The 26,715-nt window shown below is 43.1% G+C and overlaps 1 protein-coding gene across 2 annotated transcripts in view; it reads right to left on the bottom strand.

Moving 5' to 3' along the window:
- Window positions 1-13,095, bottom strand: part of LOC140477020 (uncharacterized) — a 110,165-nt gene extending 97,070 nt beyond the window's left edge. Inside the window, exon 1 of one of the 2 annotated variants that reach the window (XM_072570125.1) lies at window positions 12,420-13,095. In XM_072570125.1, coding sequence (XP_072426226.1) covers window positions 12,420-12,525 — 106 coding nt within the window. In that variant the 5' untranslated portion in view covers window positions 12,526-13,095. The remainder of the gene's footprint in view (window positions 1-12,419) is intronic. The other variant, XM_072570124.1, reaches the window with a different exon arrangement.
- Window positions 13,096-26,715: the final 13,620 nt, after the last annotated feature.

Below are 26,715 nucleotides of genomic sequence, written 5' to 3'. Positions count from 1 at the left end.
AATGTATGAAGGTGGATATACCTTCTGCTCCTGACCAGATATATCCAAGAACCCTGCAAGAGGCTAGAAAAGAAATTGCAGGGGCACTGGCTGATATATTTGCATCATCATTAGCCATGGGTGAGGTCCTGGAGGGCTGATGGATAGCAAATATTGTGCTCTTATTCAAGAAGGGCTGAAAGAAAAACTTAGGAACTATAGACCAGTAAGCCTAACATCTGTGGTAGATAAGTTATATAGCAAATTTCTGAGGGATAAGATATACTTGCATTTGGAAAGACAGGGTTTGATTAGAATTAGTCAGCATGGCTTTGTGCATGGGACATTATGCCTCAAATTTGTGAGAGTTCTTTGATGAAATGACCAGGAAAGTTGATGAGGTAGGGTGCTATATGTAGTCTATATGGATTTTAGTAAGGCCTTTGATAAGATTCCACATGGTAGGCTGCTCTGGAAGGTTAGATCACTTAGAATCCAGGGAGAGCTGGCAAATTGGATACATAATTGGCTTAATGGTAGGAAGCCGAAGGTAATAGTGGAAGGATGCTTGTCAGACTGGAGGCCTAGTGGAGTGTCTCAGGGGTAAGTGCTGGGCTCATTGCTGTTTGTTATCTATATCAATGATTTGGATGAGAGTGAACAAGGCATGATTAGTACCTTTGCTAAAACCGGCAGAATCATGGACAGTGAGGAAGGTTATCAGAAATTGCAGCAGGACCTTGATCAGCTGGGGAAGTGGGCTGAGAAATGGCAAATGGAGTTTGAAGCAAAAGTATGAAGTGCTGTATTTTAGAAAGTCAAATCAAGGCAGGAGTTTGATGGTGAATGGCAGGGCTTTGAGAAATGTAATAGAACAGAGTGACCTTGGAGTTCTCTGAAAGTGGAGCCACAGGTAGACAGCTCTGTAAAGAAGGCTTTTCGCACATTGGCTTTCATCAGTCAGGACATTGAGTATAGAAGTTGGGAAGTTATGTTGCAGTTGTACAGGACATTGGTGAGGTCACATTTGGAATTTGGTGTTCAGTTTTGGTCACCTTGCTATAGGAAGGATGTTATTAAACTGGAAATAGTGCAGAAGAAATTTACAAAGCTCTTGCCAAAACTCAAGGGACTGAGTTTTTGGAGAAGTTGGACAAACTAGGACTTCTTTCTTTAGAATGTTTAAGACTGAGGGAGTCTTATAGAAGTGCATAAGATCAAGAGAGGCATGAATAGGAAAAATGCACTCAGTCTTTTTCCCAGGGTTGGGGAATTGAGGACTAGAGGGCATCAGTTTAAGGTAAAAGGAAAAAGAATAAATGGGAACCTGAGGGGCAACGTTTTTACACAGAGGGTGGTATGCATATGGAATAAGCTGTTGAGGTGGGTACATTAACAACATTTAAAAGGCATTTGGACAAATACATGAATAGGAAAGGTTGAGAAGGATATGGACCAGCTGGAGGGAAATAGGGTTAGCATGGATGGACATTTTGATTGACATAGACCGGTTTGAGCCAAAGGGCCTGTCTCCATGCTGTAGGACTCAATGACTGTAAGTTGACAAGTAAAGAACAGGACATTTATGCTACACTGTCAAAGGAGATTGTGACACTGGGAAAACAAAAGTCTGTTTATGATTTAGTGCCTGAGGCATATCAGCAAATGTTTAAAAATGTAAAGAAACAACTTGGACAAATGTATATTGAATTTGAAACAATTAAGCAATGTCACTTTAACATTTGATATAAGCATTAGAAGCTGAAATCACATGTGAAATCTTTAAAGAGATTATTTTCTTAGAAGAATTTAAAAATTTCCCACCATGATACAAATCCATGTTGAGGATCAATGGGTTGCAACTGCTAGACAGGCAGCAGTAATGGCTGATGATTCAGAGCTGATCCATAAAGCTAAACATTTTTTCCGTCACCTTCATAGATTTGAAAGGCATCGAAAGAAGAATTGTGAAAATAAGGAAGTAGCTAAGATAAAGAACCGATAGCTGAGAATGCACCAAGACTCCTTAGATCAGAAAGGGAAGTACTGATGGTGAAGGTGACAATCGAAAGCTGATGTGTTTTCATGGAATACATGTTTTCAGAATGCTGGAAGATGCAAGGGAAGCCCACGGGGCTTAATGAAGTTTATAAGAATGAGTCCAAAAAAGAAATTCAAAAGGAAAATGCCTTGAATCAAATTGTAGTTTTAATTACACCAACAGACTGGAGGTAAATACTACTGTTCTATTCTCTGTTCTGTTTTCATTGCTGTGAGTGCAGAAGGTGTACATGGGCTAGATGAGATATATAAAGAATTTTTGTCTGAAATGAAGATTTCTTCAAATGATACTGCCAAGCTCATAATTTTCCAGAGGAATAAGGAGATTTTAAACTCTCCTGCTGGAGAAGGATTTAGATTGCCTCCAGAGAGTTCAATACATGCCAAAGTGTTGATAAATGAGAGGTGGAGAGTTTAATTCAGTTCTCTTGTACAAAGTCCAGTTGGAGTGTGACTTGTTATCTAGATTAGTGGTGGTTAAGGTAGTTAAGAACTTATCTGTGGATAGAGTTGATTTATTCTTGGAGAATGATTTAGCAGAAGTGAAGTTTGTGGTTTCGTCTATGATCATGGAAGGTCAAATTGAGGTTAAACAGACAGAACAGTTTTAAGAACCAAGTTTCAGATGTTTTCTATTGTGTGCAGTGACCAGAGCAATGGCTAAACAAAGACTATCACCCAAAGGTCAAAGTACTATCATATATAGATCATCAGATAGCTGAAATTCTACTTAAGGATGAAGGAAATTCAAAAGAATTCATTGGCTGCTGAATGAAAATTTGCATATATCCTGGTGACAACTATTCAGTATAACTCATCTATGTGCACAGAATGGTGACAGTTATCTTGAACATTTCATACCTTACCTCTCTTAACTGTAAGAATTAACGATTATTGGCGAAAACATTTTACAAAATAGATCTCTGGAGACAAGCTTTTTGTTTGTTTTTTTAATTTAACAAGCATGTGTGTGTTGGGTTGTTTAGAAAAATAGATATTTATATTTTCAACGTTCAAGCTGTATGTTAATCAGCCTAACATATCTGCTGAATAAGGTTTGTATTATAATAAATGAATTTTTTTTGCTTATTAAATAAATCGAGTTAATGGGTCTTTCTATTTTCAACCTAATATAAATAAATTATATAATTGACCATAACGGTAATTGAGTAAAATGTTTACATTTATGTTATGACTGATAGAATATTAGAACTAAAGAGAGTCAGAACACTCCTCCAGCTCCATCATAACACGATATACTACATCTGCTTCCACCCCACATTTAACATCTGTATATAGCCACACTCAATACACATAATGTCAGTTTACAAATACAATATCAATGACATTTATATATAACTCCACAGTGAAGAGTGGGGAGTAACAATGAATGTTAATTTACGTCCCTGATGCCAGAGTCAGGGATGTCACAAAATGGCTAGCAGGGCATTCTGAAGGTGGAGGTGGACAGCCAGCAGACATGGTACATGTCAGTACCAATGACATGGGCAAAAAAATGAGGTCCTGCAGCAGAAATGTAGAAAATTAGATAGTAGCTAAAGAGGAAAACTTCTAAGGTTGTAATCTCTGAATTATTTCCAGTGTCATGTGCTACTGAGTATAGGAATAGGAAGATAGGTCAGATGAACATGTGGATAAAGGGATAGTATAGGAGGGAGGGCTTTAGATTGTTGGATCTTTGGGACAGCTTCTGAGATAGGTGGGACCTGTACAAGCTGGAGGTGTTGTACCTGAACCAGAATGGATTCAATGTCCTTGTTGGTCAGTTTGTTCACTGTTGGGGAGGTTTTAAACTGATTTGGCAATGGTAGAGCAGAGTGGTTGACGCTGTCTACATGGACGTTTGTAAAACCATCGACAGGGTTTCACATGGTAGACTAATTAGTAAAGTTATATCACATGGGATTCAGGGAGAGCTTGCCAGCTGGATAAAACATTGGTTTGACGGTAGGAGACAGAGGGTAGTGGTGGAGGGTTTCTTTTGGACTGGAGGCCTGTAACCAGCGGTGTTCTGCAGGGAAAAGGAAATACTGGAAATCACAGCGGGTCGGGCAGCAAACGCGGAGAGAGAGAGCAAGAGAGAGCTAATATTTCAATTCTAGATGACTTTTCAGGGGTGTCCAGCAGGGAATGGCAGTAGTCCAGCTTTGTCAATTATATAAATGAGTTGGTTGAGAAGTTTGGACACATGGTTAGTAGGTTTTCAGATAGCATCACAATAAGTGATATAGTTGACAGTGAAAAAGATTACAAAAGGATCTTGATCAATTGATGTTGTTGAACTTGAAGGGTTCAGAAAAGATTTACAAGGATGCTGCCAGGGTTGGAGGGTTTGAGTTATAGGAAGAGGCTGAATAGGCTGGCGCTGTTTTCCCTGGAATGTCAAAGGCTGAGGGGGTGATCTGGTAGAGATTTATAAAATCATGAGGGGCATGGATAGGTTTAACAGACAAGGTCTTTTCCCTGGTGGGGAATCCAGAACTAAAAGGCATAGGTTTCAGGTGAGAGGGGAAAGATTTAAAAGGGAACTGAGGAGTAACTTTTTCATGCAAGGGGTAGTGCATGTATGGAATGATGGGCCAAGTGCTGGCAAGTTGGACTAGATTAATTTAGGATATCTGGTTGGCATGGATGAGTTGGACCGAAGGGTCTGTTTCGGTGCTGCACATCTCTATGACTCAATGACTCTAATTGGACCAATGGGCTAAGGAGTGGCAGATGGGTTTAATTTGGATAAATGCAAGCTATTGCAGTTTGGTAAGACAAACAAGGGCAGGATTTATACAGTTAATGGTAAGGTCCTGAGTAGTGTGCAATACCTCACACTTATCCAAACTAAACTCCCCTAATACACTGTGCTTGCCATATGCTTCCTTTTTCTTTATCAAACTCTTGATATCCTTTGGTTATGACCTCAAAAAAATTCAATAAAGTTTGTGAGACACGGTTTCCCTAATACAAAACCATACTGACTATCCCTAACCATTCCTTACCTCTCTAAATGCATGTAACTCCTACCTGTCAGAATCACCTCCAACAATTTACCCACCACAATGTTAGATTCACAGGTCTCCAGTTCCCAGGCTTCTCCTTCCAGCCTTTATCCCACCACAATGTTAGATTCACAGGTCTCCAGTTCCCAGGCTTCTCCTTCCAGCCTTTATCCCACCACAATGTTAGATTCACAGGTCTCCAGTTCCCAGGCTTCTCCTTACAGCCTTCCTTAAATAAAGGCACAACTTGAAAGGGTTCAGAAAAGATTTACAAGGATGTTGCCAGGGTTGGAGGATTTGAGCTATAGGGAAAGTTTGGATAGGCTGGGGCTGTTTTCCCAGGAGCATCAGAGGCTGAGGGGTGACCTTATAGAGCTTTATAAAATCATGAGGCATATGGATCGGATAAAGAGAGAAAGTCTTTTCCCTGGGGTGCGGGAGACCAGAACTAGAGGGCAGAGGTTTAGGGTGAGAAGGAAAAGATATAAAAGAGACCTAAGCTGCAACTTTTTCACGCAGAGGGTGGTACGTGTATGGAATGAGCTGCCAGAGGAAGTGTAGCTAGCACAACTGCAACATTTAAAAGGCACCTGGATAGGTATATGAATAGGAAGTGTTTGGAGGAATATGGGCTGGGTGCTGGCAGGTGGGACTAAATTGGGTTGGGATATGTGGTCGACGTGGATGAGTTGGACCGGAGGGTCAGTTTCCATGCTGTACATCTCTATGACTATATAACTCTATCAGTCATCCTCCAGTTTCTGATACCCCATCCGTGGCTGTAGATAACACAAATATCTCTGCTAGGGGCCCTGCAGTTTTTTCGCTAGCTTCCCATATCATCCTGGGATATCATTGATCAGGTCCCAGATAATTATCCACCTTTATGTTTCTTTAAGACCTCCAGCACTTCCTCTCCTTTCAAGGCAATAATATTTATTTCCCTGAGTTCCCTTGCCTCCATTTCTTTCTCCTCAGTTAAAACGGATGGGAAATATTCATTTTGTATCTCTCCCATCTCCTGTCGTTCCACACATACACAACCTCATTGATCTTTATAGAGCCCTATTCTCTCCTTAAGAATGAGGAACATCAGTTGCATGGTTGGAGAAGCTGGAATTGAAAAGAAGATAAAGTGGCATTTTCGGTATTCAAAATATCTCTATGGATCTAAATCAGTATTGCAGCTTTTCCACTCAGTAAACAACATATGTATATAAGTCCCAAACAATGCACTAGATCTGCATATAAACACCAACCCATACACTACATTTGAATAACAACCTCACAACGTCGAGTAAACAAAAATCTGAAAGAACTGCAGATGCTAGAAATCAGGAAGAAAAACAGAACCTGAAACTTCAGCACTGAAGAAGGACTACTGGATGCAAAATGTTAACCCAGCTTTCTCTCCACAGATGCTATCAAACCTGAATGGGAGAAATTCCTGGTTAGTTGTAATGGAAAGAACATGAGAGCTTCTCCCATCATTATCTGTAGCACTAGACTGTAAGAAGCAGGTAAAAGTGCATAGTGCCATAACACTCAGCCTCCCTTAGTGAACCACAACACACCATCACTGTAGAATATCTGTACAACTCTACACTGTAGAGCACATTTGACTGTTCCACTCACATATACATGTCTGCTGGATATAACCACACACTGTACATAACCCCACTTCATCTGTACACGCTGTACCCATGCTGTATACTATATCAGCATAAAATACACACACTGTAGAATTCATCTCATTGCCACACCCTATGCTACATCTGTATATAAATTCCCCTTTGTACATCATATCAGTATATTTCCCCAAATTGAACACTACATTTGTATCTCATCCCAGACTATACAATACATCCATATATAACCCCACATTGTATATTTGATGTGCATATAATCCCCACACTGTACAGTGTATTTGGATTCCTACTCCACAGTACATCTGAATATCAATTCCATAATTTATGTTATGTCTGCACATAATCCTACACTGTACAATTTATCAATAAATCAAGTCAAGTCACCACAGTCTTACCAGACTATAGGGCAGTTTTCTCATTAGAGAGAGAGAGAGAGAATTAATGGTGATTTAACCATGAGGGTGACCATACTCCAGCAAAGGGAAAGGTTGAGAAGAAGAGTCCTTTATGGTAACCTCAGCTGGTGATAGGAATTGAATCCAGGCTGTTGGAATCACACTGCTTCGCAAACCAACCATCCAGCGAACAGAGACCCCCCCCCCCCCCCCCCCCCCTCCCCCCCCACCAATCTCTAAATTACCCCAATGCTGAACAATACATCTGTACATTAAAAGACTAAATGATATACAATGAATGGTATGATTCTGAGAAGTGGAGAGGATAGATGGATGTTGGAGTGCATGGCCACAGATTCCTAAATTTGGCTGGACAATTGGAGAAGGTGACCAGAAAGGCACATAGGATGTATGTTTTCATTGGTTGAAGCACAAAACATTAAAGAGGAGGGGTGATGATGAACTAATTAAAACATGAATTAGACCAGAGCTCAAGTAACTGTCCGAAGTTTTAGTTGCTGCATTATTGGAAAGATGTGATTGCAATGGAGATGATTTATGAGCATGTTGCCTGAACTCCAAAATTTTATTGATGAAAAAAGATTGGATAGGTTAAGTTTAGACACTGAGGAAAGACCTACTTGAAGAGTAATAAATTGAGAGGTCTGGATAGAGTAGATATCAATGCCCAGTTTAGGGATAGATAACAAGACAGAATAGATTTAGAGTAAAACATCAGAGACATAAAAGGAACTCCGAAAAAATCTTTTCAATCAGAGGACGGAAGGATCTGGCATTTACTGCCTGAAAATGTGTTGGAGGCATAAACACTCATATCACTTTAAAACTTCTTGGATATGCACTTAGAATGCTGAAACTCCAAAGGTTACAAACATAGAGCTGAGAAACATGGTTAGGCAGGATCAGCCACCTGTCACTATGAAACAAATGCCCTCTATTCTGCTGTCAGTTTCTATGACTATTTTATTTTACCTAAGCTTATCATCACCTAACTGTACACTGCATCGATAGATAAATTCACACTTCTGACGTGCTCACAGGCACATTACCCAAAGATGGGTATACATCCCATCTTTGAACCCTGTTGTTTATATAACCAACACACAAATAGTCAGGGAGAAATAGGACAGCAGACATGTAAGTAATTTCAAAGAAGTGTAAAACTAAAGGAGTAATAATAATAGGAGATTACAACTTCTAAAATATTAATTCAGACAGATAAAGTGTGAAAGGATTACAGAGGGTGGAATTTTTAAAATGTATCCAGGAGAATTTTTTTGAGTCATAGAATCATAGAATCACAGAATCCCTACTGTGTGGAAATAGGCCATTCGGTCCAACAAGTCTATACCGACCCTCCGAAGAGTAACCCACCCAGACCCATTCCCCTCCCCAATTATTCTACATTTACCCCTGACTAATGCACCTACCCCACACATCCCTAAACACTATGGGCAATTTAGTATGGCCAATTCACTTAACTTGCACATCTTTGGGGTTACTTTGTATAATGTCCTAAAAGAAAAAGGGCAGTGCTGGACCTAGTTTTAGGGAATGAAGTCAGACATCTGGTTGAAAGCTTAGTGGAAGAATATTTCAATGATAGTAATCATAACTCAGCAAGATTCAAGGTAGTCATGGAAAAAAGACAAAGAGAAAACAGAAATAAAGGTTCTGAATTGGGTCAAGGCAGATTTTAATAGGATAGGACAAGATTCAAAGAGAAATGGCTGCCCTTACTTTGTGGGAAAACCGACGTCAGAACAGTATAAGACATTCAAAAAGGGAAAATTGAAAGGAAGGACCAATATTTTCTGTTAACGATGAAGAGTGGAACTAAATATTCAGAGAACCCTGGATGTTGAGGAATAGACAGGGTTGGATTAGAAAAAAGGGGACACTTACGACAGATACCGTGAGTTCAGTACACTAGAATCGCTAGAGATGTTTAGAAAGAGTAAGGGGATAAATAAAAATAAATTAGCAAATCGAAGTCAGGGCATGAGAAAACATTGGCAAGGATAACAAAGAAAAAAATTCAAATGCATTTTATAAGAATATATGGGGCAAAAGGATAACCAGGGTAAAATTGGACCCATTTAGAGGCATCAATGGAAAACCGTCCCTGGAACCAAAAGACACAGATGAGATTTTAAATGAGTACTTTACATCTGTATTCAGAATGAAGAAGAACAATTTAAGTATATGAATCAAGGATGGAACTGTGACATACTTGGACAAAACACAAGAGAGAAAGAGGTTTTAGTGATTTATCGGCCTTAAAATTGGATAAATCCTTAAACCCAAGTGAGATAAATCCCACGCTGCTGTAGGAGATTGTAGGACCCTGACAACAATTTTCAAATCTTCTTTGGAGCATTGTGAGAAGATTGTAGGACAGCTAACAAGATGCCATTATTCCAATAGGGATAAACCAGGGATCTATAGGCCAGTGAGACTAACATCAGTGGGAAGGAAACTATTGAAAACAGTTCTGAGAGACAGATTTGATCTCCATGTAGAGAAGATGGGATTAATCAATGATAGTGAGAATGGCTTTGGCACATTGAAATCATATTCAATGGTTTTAATTAAGTCTTTCAAGGAGATGATGAGATGTATGGATGAGGATAGTGCAATGGATGCAGTATACATGGACTTCAGGAAGGCAGTTGACAAGGTCTCACATGGGAGATCAGTCAAGAAGGTAGGAGCTCATGGGATCCTGGGCAATTTGACAAAATGGATCCAAAATTAGTTGACTGTTAGGAGGCAAAGGGTAATGGTCAATGGTTGTTTTTGTGACTAAAGAAGCCTGTGTCCAATGGCATAACACAGGGTTCAATGCTGGGTCCCCTGCTGTTTGTAGTGCCCCTGTGTGGGAGTATTTCAGCTTTGAGGAAAGACTAGATAGGCTGGCGTTATTTTCCTTTGAACACAGAGGTGAAAACATTGTGGGGGAAACCTGATTGAGTTGTACAAAATTATGGAAGTCGTAGTTAGGATAAATAGGAAGCTTTCTCTTCAGTACAGGGATCAATAACCAGAAGGCATAGATTTAAGGTTAAGGGTAGGAAATTTGAAGTATGGTGTATGGTGGGTATCTAGAACTTACTGCTGAAAAGGTGATAGCGAGGGGAACTACCACAACATGCAACAAGTATTTAGATGATCCAATGAAGCACCAGGGCATACAAGTTGTGGGCCATGTGCTGAAAAATCAAACTGAAGTAGATAGGTGCTTAATAACTAGTGTGGACAGTGCAATGAGCAGAATGGCCTCTTTCTGTGATATAAACTCTTTACACTGGGATTCTATAACACCTAAACTATACACTGTATCTGTGATACAACTCCTCAAACGACATAACATCTCTATGCAACCCTAAACTTTACACTACATTTGTACAAATCACACCGTGGATGAAATCTGTATATAGCCATCTCCATCCAAAATCTCACAAAGGAGACCAAAGATGCACACCTCCTCACACTGCCCCACCCAGTGACTCTACATTGGTATTTAATGACTGTTTGATGTTGAAACATTGCAGATAAATTAGATTCTTAACTTTGGTCTATTTGATGCATATGTAGAGTATTTGGCAAATGTATGTGTCTGCGTGCATTGTGCAATGACTGTAATGGTTGTATGATCATAATTGGCAGAGACACGTTGAATTCTACTGTTGCTGAAGCTGTACCATTATCATCCAACGTTGTGCAGAAGATGTACTACCTTGTGTCAAGACACATGTTACATGAAGTCTGTATCAGCCAAGGACTGCAGACCCCCTCTGCCCTGTATTCAACTCCTTTTTTCTCTGTCTCTCTTAATGATGAGATGGTTTTGAATCAGTAAATACCAAGGTGATTTTGGCTACAATATAGAAAGAAATTACTGGCTCACACAGAGCAGACATCTTAACTGGCAAATTCTAACACAGCAACAAGAAAGAACAAAAAAAAGACAAAGCTGCTGGTTATCTTTTCCATCAGAAGTGGTTTAGAACACAGGGAATGTCACGGTGTGCAAAAATAAGGTGTGATGGTAATAGTCACAAACATGCAATATTATCGCTACTTCTTCATAGGAATCAATAATAATTTATTACTCAATCTGTGTAAGAACCTGATCAACAAATGCCAGTTTTTGTATTATATGTATAAAAAATGCATTCATGATCTCTAACCAATCTGTATTCTGTATTTATTAAACTGACCACCAATCTAGATCACCCCACCTTTATACAATCTAAATATACAGCATATATGACTGAACAATTGGTACTTTATATATACAATACAGAAGACAAATTGACATTATTCTAGCTGAACCATTTAAAACAGATACTCCAGCATACAACCCATTCAATCTTCATCACTGAATCTAAACACAGTATACATTACCAAATATTATTGTTTTTTTTCCAATTTGCATTTGGTACATATCATCAATCTACATTGCCATTCCACATTTAATCTATATTTCCCAAGATGTATAAAATCTTTATACCTAATCCGCATGCAAATATCTGTACCCAATCTATGGCATTCCTCACCTACATGCAAATTATATTATTCCAATCTCTATATATTCAAACTAGATAAACATATATAACCTCATTGGTATGTAGAAATTTCCCAATCCAGCCTATACACAGTCTATCTATATAAGTCAGCCTTTATACAACTCATATTACCCAATCTGTATATAACCCATATTATTCGACCATACAAATCGGTATATAAACCATATTGCCAAAGCTATATAGAATTTACATTGCCGAATGTACAACCTATAATCGCCCAATTTACGTAGATGACACGATCGATATTGTCAAATGTACATAACAGTACTTTCAAAATTGCCCAGTCTGAATATAACCGAGACTACCCATTCAATATAGTATAGCTCTCATAATATAGAGCTCACAGGGAAGGCTGGGAGGGACTGGTACCACATCTGATTATTTCAGATACATCAGTTGTTCGAGATGAAGCTTCTTTCCGTGTCTTTGATGCAAGTGTTGCATGTGGAACCGCCACCCCCCCCCCCCCCCCTCTCCTTTAAATCATTCCTCCACATTATATTGCAATCCCATTGAAGCCCCATCCCTGTATCCTATTTATAGCAAGTTGGACTGTGGAGGCATTTAAAGACCATTGGGATCAACAGCTTTACCATATATTACACTGTAGGCAGGAAGGTTTGATCAGAAGGAGAGACAAAAGCTGGTGATGACCGCCAACGCTCGCCACATCCAGGAGTCACTGCCACAAGTTGATCAGTTACTCACCGGTAATAGCCGCTTCCATGAAGTGGACGGAGAGAGCCCCGGCAAACAGAAGCAGCGGCCAGCCTTGCCGGCTGCAGCGGGGTTTACCCTTAATCCTCCTGTCCATGTTGGAATATCTCGATTCTCTCGGCTCCCAAACTTCCAACTTCTCTCTATTATGATTATTTTTTAAAAAATTAAATTCTGCACTTCTTCATCTTTTGTTTTAATTCGGTTGGATTGTTTGGGGGGGTGGGGTAGGGGAGGGGAAGGGTGAGGTCCACACACACTGTTGGAGAAGATGAGAATCCAATTAATCTGTGGGTTGAGTTCTCTCTCTCTCTCTCTCTCGGTGTCTGTGCTGCAGACGTAGCTATGACGCGCCCTGGCTGTTTCTTGCCTTAACCCCCACATCAAACATTCACTCACACACTCCCCTCCAGTCTAAGCCCCACTTCACTCAGCGTTGTTGCAGTGGACAGACTGGGAGATGGCGCCTATAAAACAGCATTACAGTAATCGGTTTACACTCTGCAATCTGGATTATTTAGACGTTGAATTGATTCAAACAGACAGACCGCGGTGTGCACCACTCAGCTCCCTCATCGTTAGTGATTCATGTTGGGCAGCGGGGAAAAGGCTTGTCGCTGTGAATGGATGAGTGAACCTCCAACAGCTCTCTCTCTCTCACACACACACACACTCATTCAACTCTTATCCTCTCTCACATTCACATTCCATTTGCACTCTCGTCCAGACACGTTCTCACATACATTCGGCCCCACGCATACTCACACATTCACACACTCACAGTCACATTCACACACACCCTCACATACACACGGTTTGAAACCCATACATGTTCTACATTTTCACACGCACACACACATACATTGTCAAATGTTGGAACCCCTTTGTAGATTTACATGGGGGTCGAGCTCGGACGATGCTGACTGAATGTGACAACCATTCCCTTGCCTTTGAAACGCATCATCTCGAATTGCTTAGCAACGCGCCCTTTCTAGATGGCAATGGGAATGCGAGAAGAATCTGCAATGTCTCTATCCCCTTCCCCTCCTACCCATGGTCTGTAGAGTGAGGGAAGTGGGTGGAACTTGATGAATTTATTAACGCGTCTCAGGCAGCAGGACATAGGGGTCTGACCGGACTGGGATGAAGACATTGTCTCCCTGCTTAGGACATGATGAAAAGGAGACTAAAGAGCAGCGCAGGAAGTGGGCCAAAAAAAAACAGAGAAGGAAGAGATATAAAAGAGAGAAAGGGGATAGGGAAGGCTACAGAAACATTTATTTATTTCTATGGCTGGGCTGCAGAGTTCGAACTGTAGGTCATAGAGATATACAACACGGAAACAAACCCTTCGGTCCAACCCGTCCATGCCAACCAGATATCCGAAATTAATCTAGTCCCATTTGCCAGCACTTGGCCCATATCCTTCTAAACCTTCTTATTCATATACTCATCCAAACGTCTTTTAAATGCTGTGTTGTAATTCCACTACTCCCTCTGGCAGCTCATTTCATACACGTACCACCCTCTGTACGAAAACGTTGCCCCTTAGTACTCTTTTATATCTTTCCCCTTTTACCTTAGTACTGGACTCCCTCAACCAAGGGAAAACAAACCTTGTCTAGCTTATTCATGCCCCTCATAATTTTATAAACCTCTATGAGGTCACCCCTCAGCCTACAACGCTCCAGGGAGAACAGCCCCAGCCTATTCAGCCTCTCCCTATAGCTCAAACCATCCAACCCTGGCAACATCCTTGTAAATCTTTTCTAAATGTTTTCATGTTTCACAACATCTTTCCTATAGGAGGGAGACCAGAACTGCTGGCAACATTCCAGCAGTGGTCTAACCAATGTCCTGTACAGCCATAACATGACCTCCCAGCTCCTGTACTCAATACTCTGACCAATAAAGGAAAGCATACCAAACGCCTTCTTCATTATCCTATCTACCTGCGACTCCACTTTCAAGAAACTAAAACCCTGAAATCCAAGGTCTTTTTGTCCAGCAACTCTCCCCAGGACCTTACCATTAAGTGAGTAAATCCTGCCTTGACTTGCCTTTCCAAAATGCAGCACCTCATATTCATCTAAATTAAACTCCATCTGCCACTCCTCAGCCAATCGGCCCATCTGATCAACATCCAGTCGTACTCTGAGGTAACCTTCTTTGTTGTCCACTACACCTCTAGGTTTGGTGTCATCTGCAAACTTACTAACTTTACCTTCCATCATCATATCCAAATCATTTAGATAAATGATTAAACGTAGTGGACCCAGCACCACACCAATGGTCACAGGCTTCTAGCCTGAAAAACAACCCTCCACCACCACACTCTGTCTTCTACATTCAAGCCATTTCTGTATCCAAGTAGCTGGTTCTTCCTGTATTCCATGTGATCTAACCTTGTGATCAATCCATTAACAGATGATAAATAGAGATCATATCTTGGAAAAAATCAATTAAAGTCAGTAAAAATTAATCTATTCACACTGAGGAACAAGGAGTAAAAAGAGGAAGGGCAGTTCAGGTTTTAGTCCCATTAAACTGTGAGACCCCATCAGTGTAATGTTAGTGTAAAACACAAGTGACATCTCCTGCCAATGTGTTACCAAACATCTATCAAACCAACCAAAAAAGAACTGCAACAAAAACAGGAACATCTGGAGACACTCAGTGGGTCTGTCCGCATCTGTGGAGAGAAAGCAGAGTTAATGTTTCAGGTCCAGTGACCCTTGTTATCCACCTACTGACTCACACCAGATACCCCAGGTCAAATCAGAGGACAGAATCTTACAGTACATCACTCAGTCTATCATGTCTGTGCCTGCTCTGTAAAAGAGCTGCCCAGCTTTACCTCTGGCAATTGACTGCCTCAATGCAACATGTTGAAGGCTCCTTGGATCACCAGCTCATCCAACATCAACAAGTACATCCCAAACAAGAATTACTGCAGAAGAAATGCTCAGAATTTCACACAGAGTCACACAGAGTCACACACCGTGGAATCAGACCCTTCAGTCCAACATCTCATACATGTTCCCAAACTAAACTAATCCCACTTGCTTGCATTGGCCTATATTGCATCAAACCTTTCCTTTTCATGTATTTATCCAAATGTCTTTTGAATATAACTGTACCTGCATCCACTTCTTCCTCTGGCAGTTTGTCCCACACACTAACTACCCTGTGTAAAAACAAAATTGCTCCTTATGTCCTTTTTAAATCTTTCTCCTCTCACCTTAAAAACTATGCCCACTCACTTGGAAGTTGTGCACTTTAGGGAAAAGACCTTTGTTATTCACCATATCTAAGCTCCTCATGATTTTATAAAACTCTATAAGATCACCCTTCAACTTCCCCTGCTCCAGCAAAAAAAATTCCAAGCCTATTTTTATAACTCAAACCCTCCCTTCATGGTAACATCCTGGTAAATCTTTACTGAACCCTTTCCAGTTTAATAATATCCTTCCTAAAACAGGGCAACCAGAACTGCACACAGCAGCAATGTCCTGTACAACCTCAATATGATGTCCCAACTCCTAATCTCAAAGATGAGTCCATGACACATACAGATCTGGAGAGTAATGGTTATTTTCAGGTTTGCATGGTTGAGTTAAATGTCTGGCCTGAACAAAACGGCAGAAAGAACAAAAAAGAAGCACCTACCTTAATGGTGAGAGATTGCAGAGCTCTGAGATGCAGGGGGCTCTGGGTGACCTAGTGTATAAATCACAGAAGGCTTGTATGCAGGTACAGCATGTAATTGGGAAATCTAAGAGAACGTTATCATTTATCGCAAGGGTAACTGAATACAAAAGTAGGAGTTAATGCTTCAGCTATTTGCACCGGTGAGATGCATATGGAACTCGCATTATTTAAGAAAGGATGTAAATGCATTAAAAGCCATTCAGATAATATTCAGCCCATTCAGCCCAGACTAATATCTGGAAAGGGAAGGTTGTCTTATGAGAAAGGGTTGCATAGGCTAGACTTACGGCTGCTGGTAAAAAGGCCGACAGATGACGATAACATGATTGAAAGATGTAAGATTCTGAAGAGTTTTGACAGGGTAAATGTGAAGGGAATTATTTCGTCAACAACTGGGGATCATTTTTTTTAAAATCAGGTGTCCCTTTTAAATCAGACATTAGGCAATGCATGTTCGTTTTTTTCTCTCAGAGAGTGGTGAGGCTTCGAAATTCACTTCTTGAAAAGGTGACGGAAGTAAAGTCTTTGACTAGTGTAAGGCAGAGATGGGATTCTTGACAAACAACAAGATGAAAGGTAACCAAGGTGGCTAGGAATTTGGATTTGAGGTTAAAATCAAATCAATCTCATTGACAGGTGGAGCAGACTTGAAGGGCCAAATGGCCTACTCCTGCAGCTTGGTCTTATGTTACAATGTTACTTTCTGCTGTGCTGAAAGAATTTATGAAACAGAAGGCAGGACATCCATATATACCGTGCCCTTCTCAACATCGGGACATTCCAAAATGTGTAGCTGTCCACTCGTTGGTGTAAAAAAAAGTGGCTGCTAATTTCCACTAAAGACAATGAGACAATTTGTCATTGTGGCATTGGCTGATGGCAAAATCGTTGGCCAGGGTCTGAGAAATACCCATCCCCTCCCCATTTTCTATTTTTCACCAAGTGCTTTGGGAGTCTAAGGGAGCAAATATAGATATCTGACACGCAAAACCAGCACTTCTGGCATTTTTCCAATCCTGACAATGAGGTGTTTAGAGTAGGTTTGAATCTACACCCACCAGATTCTGAGATTACAGCATTAATCACTGTGACACAGCTCCTCACTGTCCTGCACACTTGGAGACACCAGCAGCCAAGGCTGCTGTTAGATATATTGGGTACTGCTGCCAAAGCTTTGAAACAAATACACGATTATTCATTACAGTTAAATCTCCTCTTAGTGCGACATGTACAGGTGGGATTGTTGCTCCAGCGGGTTCTGATTCAGACAGCAGTTTAACGGCTGCCTGAAGTGATGAAAATCTACCAACTCAAGGAAAAGTGCAGAGTCTAGATTAGAGTGGTGCTGGAAAAGCACAGCAGGTCAGGCAGCATTCCTGATGAAGGGCTTTTGCCCGAAACGTTGATTTTCCTGCTCCATGGATTCTGCCTGACCTGCTGTGCTTTTCCAACACCACTCTAATCTAGACTCTGATCTCCAGCATCTGCAGTCCTCACATTTGCCTCAAGGAAGAGTGCAGCCTCTTCATAACTGACTAAAAATCTCCAGCACATTGTAATTTCTAATAACCAATGTTTTGCATAAAAGAAGTGTATGTTTTGCTGGAGAACGTAGCTGTGTGCCACAAACAATGGGACTCTGTCAACATGATGGGAAGAAAAAGATCAGCCGCTCAGGGAAGCCTGATCTAATTTGATAATATCTGTGGTTACATTTCAATGACCAAAAATATCCCACCCGTAGCCCCGAGCCCCGAGCCCATGGTTCACAGTCCTAAGCCACTCCTGGGAGAGTCAAAGGTTAAGCGAAGGGAGAAAATAAACCAACAATGAGGGGGAAAAATACAAAACCAGGAAGTGCTGGGAATACTCAGTGGCTTTGGCCTCTTCAGTGGAGAGAGTTAACCTTTTTTTTAGGTCAAACATGCCTCTTCTATTCTGAGGAAGAGTCACAGAATCTCCAAATTGTTTCAGCACTGGAGGAGGCCACTCAGCCCATCATGTCTGCATTATCTTTTGGAATAAGTAATCCACCCACTGCCGGTCTCCTTTTCAGGTGAAAGTCCAATTTCACACTGTCCATATGATAGAAACCAGTTTAGGAAATTACATTGTGAAATCAGTTAGTAATCCACTTACCTTCCGTAAAATGCAATATTAGCTGAGAACCAGTCCTGCGATTAAACAGAGCAATGGGATCTTGATCAGTTGGGCCAATGAGCTGAGGAGTATCAGATGGAGTTTAATTTAGATAACTATGAGGTGCTGCATTTTGGAAAAGCAAATCAGAGCAGGACTTATACACTTAATGGTAAGGTCCTAGGGAGTGTTGCAGAATAAAGAGACCTTGGAGTGCAGGTTCATAGCTCCTTGAAAGTACAGTCACAGGTAGATAGGATAGTGAAGAAGGCATTTGATATGCTTTCCTTTATTGGTCATAGCATTGAGTATTGAAGTTGGGAGGTCATGTTGCGGCTGTACAGGTCATTGGTTGGGCCACTTTTCGAATATTGCCAGCAATTCCAGTCTCCTTCCTATCGGAAAGATGTTGTGAAATTTGAAAGGGTTCATAAAAAATTTATGAGGATGTTGCCAGGGTTGGAGGATCTGAGCTACAGGGAGAGGCTGAATAGGCTGGGGCTATTTTCCCTGGAGCATTGGAGGCTGAGGGGTGACCTTATAGAGGTTTATAAAATCATGAGGAGCATAGATATGATAAACAGACAAGGTCTTCAGTGGTGGGGAGTCCAGAACTAGAGGGCAAAGAAAAAATAAGGTACAAAGGTAAACTGGCCAAAAATATAAAGGAGGATAGTAAAGGCTTTTTTAGGTATGTGAAAAGAAAAAAAATGGTTAAGACTAAAATTGGGCCCTTGAAGATGAAACGGGTGAATTTATTACGGGGAACAAAGAAATGGCAGAAGAGTTGAATTGCTACTTTAGATCTGTCTTCACTGGGGAAAACACAAGCAATCTCCCAGATGTAATAGTGGCTGAAGGACCTGAACTGAAGGGAATTTATATTAGGCAGGAAATGGTGTTGGAGAGATTGTTAGGTCTGAAGACTGATAGGTCCCCGGGACCTGATGGTCTGCATCCCAGGGTACCGAAGGAGGTGGCTCTAAAAATCGGGGATGCATTGGTGATCATTTTCCAATGTTCTATAGATTCAGGATCAGTTCCTGCGGATTGGAGGGCGGCTAATGTTGTCCCACTTTTTAAGAAAGGAGGGAGGGAGAAAACAGAGAATTATAGACCAGTTAGTCTGACCTCAATGGTGGGAAAATGCTGGACTCAATTATAAAGGATGAAATTACAACACATCTGGATAGCAGTAACAGGATAGGTCAGAGTCAGCATGGATTTATGAAGGGGAAATCATGCTTGACTAATCTTCTGGAATTTTTTGAGGATGTAACTATGAAGATGGACAAGGGATATCCAGTCGATATAGTATACCTGGACTTTCAGAAAGCCTTTGATAAAGTCCCACATAGGAGGTTAGTGAGCAAAATTAGGGCACATGGTATTGGGGGCAAAATACTGACATGGATTGAAAATTGTTTGGCTGACAGGAAACAAAAGAGTAGTGATAAACAGCTCCCTTTCGGGATAGCAAATTATGAACAGTGGTGTGCCGCAGGGATCAGTGCTGGGTCCGCAGCTTTTTACAATGTACATTAATGATATAGATGAAGGTATTAAAAATAATATTAGCAAATTTGCTGATGACACAAAGCTGGGTGGCAGGGTGAAATGTGAGGAGGATGTTAGGAGAATACAGGGTGACCTGGACAGGCTAGGTGAGTGGACGGATGCATGGCAGATGCAGTTTAATATGGATAAATGTGTGGTTATACACTTTGGTGGCAAGAACAGGGAGGCAGATTACTACCTAAATGGAGTCAAGTTAGGTAAAGGGGCAGTACACGAGATCTAGGTATTCTTGTACATCAGTCAATGAAAGCAAGCATGCAGGTACAGCAGTCAATGAAGAAAGCTAATAGCATGCTGGCCTTCATAACAAGAGGAATTGAGGATAGAAGCAAAGAGGTCCTTCTGCAGCTGTACAGTGCCCTGGTGAGACCGCACCTGGAATGTGTGCACAGTTTTGGTCTCCAAATTTGAGGAAAGACATTCTGGCTATTGAGGGAGTGCAGCATAGGTTCATGAGTTCAATTCCCAGAATGGCGGGACTACCTTACGCTGAAAGATTGGAGTGACTGGGCTTGTATACACTTGAGTTTAGAAGGCTGAGAGGGTATCTGATTGAGACGTATAAGATTATTAAAGGATTGGACATTCTGGAGGCAGGAAGCATGTTTCCGCTGATGGGTGAGTCCCGAACCAGAGGACACAGTTTAAAAATAAGGGGTAGGCCTTATTATTAGAACAGAGTTGAGTGGTGGGTGTGTGGAATGCTCTGACCCAGAAGGCTGTGGAGGCCAAGTCTCTGGATACTTTCAAGAAAGAATTGGATAGAGCTCTTAAGGATAGTGGAATCAAGGGTTATGGGGATAAGGCAGGAACAGGATATTGATTGAGGATGATCAGCCATGGTCATAATGAACAATGGTGCTGGCTCGAAGGGCAGAATGGCCTACTCCTGCACCTATTATATATTGGCATAGGTTTAGGGTGAGGGGGAAAGATATGAAAGGGGCCTAAGGGGCAACTTTTTCACGCAGATGGTGGTACTTGTATGGCATGAACCTGCCAGAGGAAGTGGTGGAGGCTAGTACAATTGCAACATTTAAAAGGCATCTGGAATGGAACATGAAAAGGAGGGGTTTGGAGGGATATGTGCCAAGTGCTGGCAAATGGGACTAGATTGGGTTGGGATAACTGGTCGGCATGGACAGGTTGGACCGAAGGGTCTGTTTCTGTGCTGTACATCTCTATGACTCTATGACTAAGTAAACTTCAAAAGACGATAGGTGCTCGCAGCTCACTGCTCTCTGGAGAAAAGCATTAGTCAATACCTTTTAATTCCAATTTCCCTTTAAATAGTTTAAACGCATGTCACTGACCTCACTAATCCATCAAACTGAATCAATGTATCAGTAACCATGTAACTCAGCTTTTATTATTTTACATACTTCCAGATAAATACCTCAGATTACAACAGGATCTTGAGCAGATGGGCCAACGGACTGAGGAGTGGCAGATGGAGTTTAATTCAGATAAATGAGAGGTGCTGCATTTTGGGAAAGCAAATCTTAGCAGGACTTATACACGTAATGGTAAGGTCCTAGGGAATGTTGCTGAACAAGGAGACCTTGGAGTGCAGGTTTGTAGGTCCTTGAAAATAGAGTAGCAGGTAGATAGGATAGTGAAGAAGGTGTTTGGTATACTTTCCTTTATTGGTCAGAGTATTGAGTACAGGAGTTGGGAGGTCATGCTGCGGCTGCACAGGTCATTGGTTGGGCCACTTTTCGAATATTGCGAACAATTCTGATCTCCTTCCTATCGGAAAGATGTTGTGAAACTTGAAAGGGTTCAGAAAAGATTTACAAGGATGTTGCCAGTGTTTGAGGATCTGAGCTACAGGGAGAGGCTGAACAGGCTGGGGCTGTTTTCCCTGGAGTTTCGGAGGCTGAGGGGTGACCTTATAGAGGTTTATAAAATCATGAGGGGCATGGATAGGGTAAATAGACAAGGTCTTTTTGCTGAGTTGGGGGAGTCCAGAACTAGAGGGCAGAGGTTTAGGGTGAGAGGGGAAAGGTATAAAAGAGACCTAAGGAGCAACTTTTTCACACAGAGGGTGGTACGTGTATGGATTGAGCTGCCAGAGGAAGTGGCAGAGGCAAGTACAGTTACAGCATTTAAAAGGCATCTGGGTGGGTCATTTAAAGGGAGGGGTTTGGAGGGATATGGGCCAAATGCTGACAGGTGGGACTAGATTGGGTTGGGATAACTGGTCGACATGAACAAGTTGGACCGAAGGGTCTGTTTCTGTGCTGTACATCTCTATGACCCTATGACTAAGTAAACACTTCAAAAGACGATAGGTGCTCACAGCTCACTGCTCTCTGGAGAAAAGCATTAGTCAATACCTTTTAATTCCAATTTCCCTTTAAATAGTTTAAACGCATGTCACTGACCTCACTAATCCATCAAACTGAATCAATGTATCAGTAACCATGTAACTCAGCTTTTATTATTTTACGTGCCTCTTGATTTATAGTTAGTTCAATAGATCTGATCCCCCAACATCTTTAACATCAGCACTATCCCACTGTTCTCAGTATGAGGTCAGAATTACAATGACACCGTATTAACAGATGAGCTTAAAGATGTAATTTTAGAATGGTTGTCTCAGCTTTGCACAAAATTCAGAGAAAGTCCTGCCTCTTGCCTCAACATATCTGCATGGAGTGGTTCTTACTCCACTGTGTTATGTCTGAAGTAAGTGTAGATACCGGACAGACTGGTTCACAATGGAACCCCCTGAAATCAAGGGAGGCTTCATCCAGTAAACAGGCTCATCCTCTCCCATGGACAAAGATAAGTCATCAGGTCTGCCCAAGCTCGTTCAGTTCGGTTATTCTTGTATTTTTTCTATCTCAAGCGATTAGTACTGTTACTCGACAGTATGGTCGATACATATTAAAAGCAGGGCATCAGCACAGGACCTGAATCCCGGAGGGAAGGAGTATTGGAGCTTGATGTTTGAACGGCATTTCTCAGGTAGAAACCTAATGGGTGGGCGGCGAGGGTGGGGATTGTGATTGCTGCCACTATTGGCCGGGAGATTGAGCAAGCGGCCAAGCCTCTCTGGTGTCCGTCTCCCACCTGAGGGTGATATTGAAAATCCACACCTGTGTGCTCGAGATTGAGACAGACTCGACTTCCCCCAGGAAGTCAGGTCGTGTTTGGAAAAGGGAATCGGTGTAATAATGTGGGCACCACTGACACAAGGTAATTTCCTTTCGCTCTTCCTAGTTACCTTTTTAACTGACTGCAACTACACAGGGAAAATTCCTTATAAGTTGTTGATAACATTGTGTCACTCAATTTATATTGTGGACTTTGACTTAATTTATACACCAGTGCTGGATGTTATGAGACTATACTTAATTTTTATTGGATGTGCTGACATCTTTCTACAATTCATGTAAGTAAATAGAAGAAAAAACACCTTCCATTCAAAATGATCATTACAACTTTAGCATGTCAAACAAAGTGCTTTCCAGCTAATTAAGTATTTGGAAATGTGGCCACTATTGCAATGTGGGAAATGGGAACGATATTGCCCGAAACAAATTTTCATAAGCAGCAATGAACTGCTGTGCTCTTCCAGCACTACTAATCCAGAATCTGGTTTCCACAATCTGCAGTCATTGGGTTTACCTAGCACACTCACAGTACTGACCCATGACAGTGCAGCACAGACTCAGTACTGACCCCTGACAGTGCAGAACACACTAAGTACTGACCCCTGATGGTGCAGCACATTCTCAGTACTGACCCCGACAGAGCAGCACACTCTCAGCACTGACCCCTGACAATGCAGCACACTCTCAGCACTGACCCCCGACAGAGCAGCACACTCTCAGCACTGACCCCTGACAGTGCAGCACACTCTCAGCACTGACCTCTGACAGTGCAGCACTGACACAGTATTGACCTCTGACAGTGCAGCACTGTCACACTACTGACCTCTGACAGTACAGCACAGTCTCAGTACTGACCCCTGACAGTGCAGCACACTCTCAGCACTGACCCCTGACAGTGCAGCACACTCTCAGCACTCACCCCTGACAGTGCAGCACTGACACAGTACAGACCTCTGACAGTGCAGCACTGTCACAGTACTGACCCCTGACAGTGCAGCACACTCTCAGCACTGACCCCTGACAGTGCAGCACTGTCACAGTACTGACCCCTGACAGTGCAGCACTGACACAGTACTGACCCCCGACAGTACAGCACAGTCTCAGTACTGACCCCTGACAGTGCAGCACACTCTCAGCACTGACCCCTGACAGTGCAGCACACTCTCAGCACTCACCCCTGACAGTGCAGCACTGACACGGTACTGACCTCTGACAGTGCAGCACTGTCACAGTACTGACCCCCGACAGTGCAGCACAATCCCAGCACTGACCCCTGACAGTGCAGCACTGTCACAGTACTGACCCGCGACAGGGCAGCACATCCTCAGCACTGACCTCTGACAGAGCAGCACACTCTCAGCACTGACCCCCGACAGTGCAGCACACTCTCAGCATTGTCCCCTGACAGAGCAGCACACTCTCAGCACTGACCCCTGACATTGCAGCACACTCTCAGCACTGACCCCTGACAGTGTAGCACTGTCACAGTACTGACCCCCAAAAGGGCAGCACATCCTCAGCACCGACCTCTGACAGTGCAGCACACTCACAGTACTGATCCCCGACAGTGCAGCACACTCTCTGCACAGACCTCTGACATTGCAGCACATTCGAAGCACTGACCCCCAACATTGCAGCACACTCTCAGCACTGACCCTTGACAGTGCAGCACTGTCACAGTACTGACCCCCGACAGTGCAGCACACTCTCAGCACTGGCCCCCGACAGTGCAGAACAGTCTCAGCACTGACCCCTGACAGTGCAGCACTGTCAAAGTACTGACCCCCAACAGTGCAGCAATGTCACAGTACTGACCCCCGACAGTGTAGCACTGTCACAGTACTGACCCCCGACAGTGCAGAACACTCTCAGCACTGACCCCCGACAGTGCAGAACACTCTCAGCACTGACCCCCGACAGTGCAGCACACTCTCAGCACTGACCCCTGACAGTGCAGCACAGTCTCAGCACTGACCCCCGACAGAGCAGCACACTCTCAGTACTGAACCCCGAGAGTGCAGCACTGTCACAGTGCTGACCCCTGACAGTGCAGCAGTCTCACAGTACTGACCTCCGACAGAGCAGCACACTCTCAGCACTGACCCCTGACAGTGCAGCACTGTCACAGTACTGACCTCTGACAGTGCAGCACTGACACAGTACTGACCCCCAACAGTGCAGAACATTCTCAGCACTGACTCCCAACAGTGCAGCACACTCTCAGTACTGAACCCCAAGAGTGCAGCACTGTCACAGTACTGACCACCGATAGTGCAGCACATCCTAAGCATTGACCCCTGACAGTGCAGCACACTCTCAACACGGACCCCTGACAGTGCTGCACACTCTCAGTACTGACCCCTGACAGTGCAGCACTGTCACAGTACTGACCCCAGACAGAGCAGCACACTCTCAACACTGACCCCTGACAGTGCTGCACACTCTCAGTACTGACCCCTGACAGTGCAGCACTGTCAGAGTACTGACCCCTCACAGGTCAGCACATCCTCAGCACTGACCCCTGACAGTGCTGCACACTCTCAGCACTGACCCCTGACAGTGCAGCACTGTCACAGTACTGACCCCAGACAGAGCAGCACACTCTCAGCACTGACCCCCGACAGTGCAGCACACTCTCAGCACAGTCCCCTGACAGTGCAGCACACTCTCAGCAGTGACCCCCGAAAGTGCAGCAGAGTCTCAGCACTGACCCCTGACAGTGCAGCACTGACAGAGTACTGACCCCTAACAGTGCAGCACTGTCATAGTACTGACCTCTGACAGTGCAGCACTGTCACAGTACTGACCCCCAACAGTGCAGCAATGTCACAGTACTGACCCCCAACAGTGCAGAACACTCTCAGCACTGACCCCCAACAGAGCAGCACACTCTCAGCACTGACCCCTGACAGTGCAGCACAGTCTCAGCACTGACCCCCGACAGAGCAGCACACTCTCAGTACTGAACCCTGAGAGTGCAGCACTGTCACAGTACTGACCTCTGACAGTGCAGCATGTCACAGTACTGACCCCTGACAGTGCAGCACTCTCACAGTACTGACCCCCGACAGAGCAGCACACTCTCAGCACTGACCCCTGACAGTGCAGCACTGAGAGAGTACTGACCCCTGACAGTGCAGCACTGTCACAGTACTGACCTCTGACAGTGTAGCACTGTCACAGTAATGACCCCCAACAGTGCAGCCCTGTCACAGTACAGACCCCCGACAGTGCAGAACACTCTCAGCACCGACTCCCGACAGTGCAGCACACTCCCAGCACAGACCCCGCACAGTGCAGCACATTCTCAGCACTGATCCCTGACAGCGCAACACTATCACAGTACTGATCCCTGACAGTGCTGTACTCTCTCATTATTGACCCCCGACAGTGCAGGACTGTCACAGTACTCACCCCCGACAGTGCAGCACTGTCAGAGTACTGACCCCTCACAGGTCAGCACATCCTCAGCACTGACACCTGACAGTGCAGCACACTCTCAGCACTGACCTCTGACAGTGCAGTACACTCTCAGCACTGACCCCTGACAGTGCAGCACTGTCACAGTACTGACCCCTGACAGTGCAGCATACTCTCAGTACTGATCCCTGACAGTGTAGCACTGTCACAGTACTGACCACCGACAGGGCAGCACATCCTCAGCAATGACTGCTGACAGTGCAGCACACTCTCAGCACTGACCCCAGACAGTGCAGCAAACTCTCAGCACTGACCCC

The sequence above is a fragment of the Chiloscyllium punctatum genome, chromosome 5, assembly GCF_047496795.1.
Source record: "Chiloscyllium punctatum isolate Juve2018m chromosome 5, sChiPun1.3, whole genome shotgun sequence".
Classification (NCBI taxonomy): Eukaryota; Metazoa; Chordata; class Chondrichthyes; order Orectolobiformes; family Hemiscylliidae; genus Chiloscyllium; species Chiloscyllium punctatum.
The sequence above is the reverse complement of the archived record's forward strand: the minus strand, read 5'-3'. Positions and strand labels throughout refer to the sequence as shown.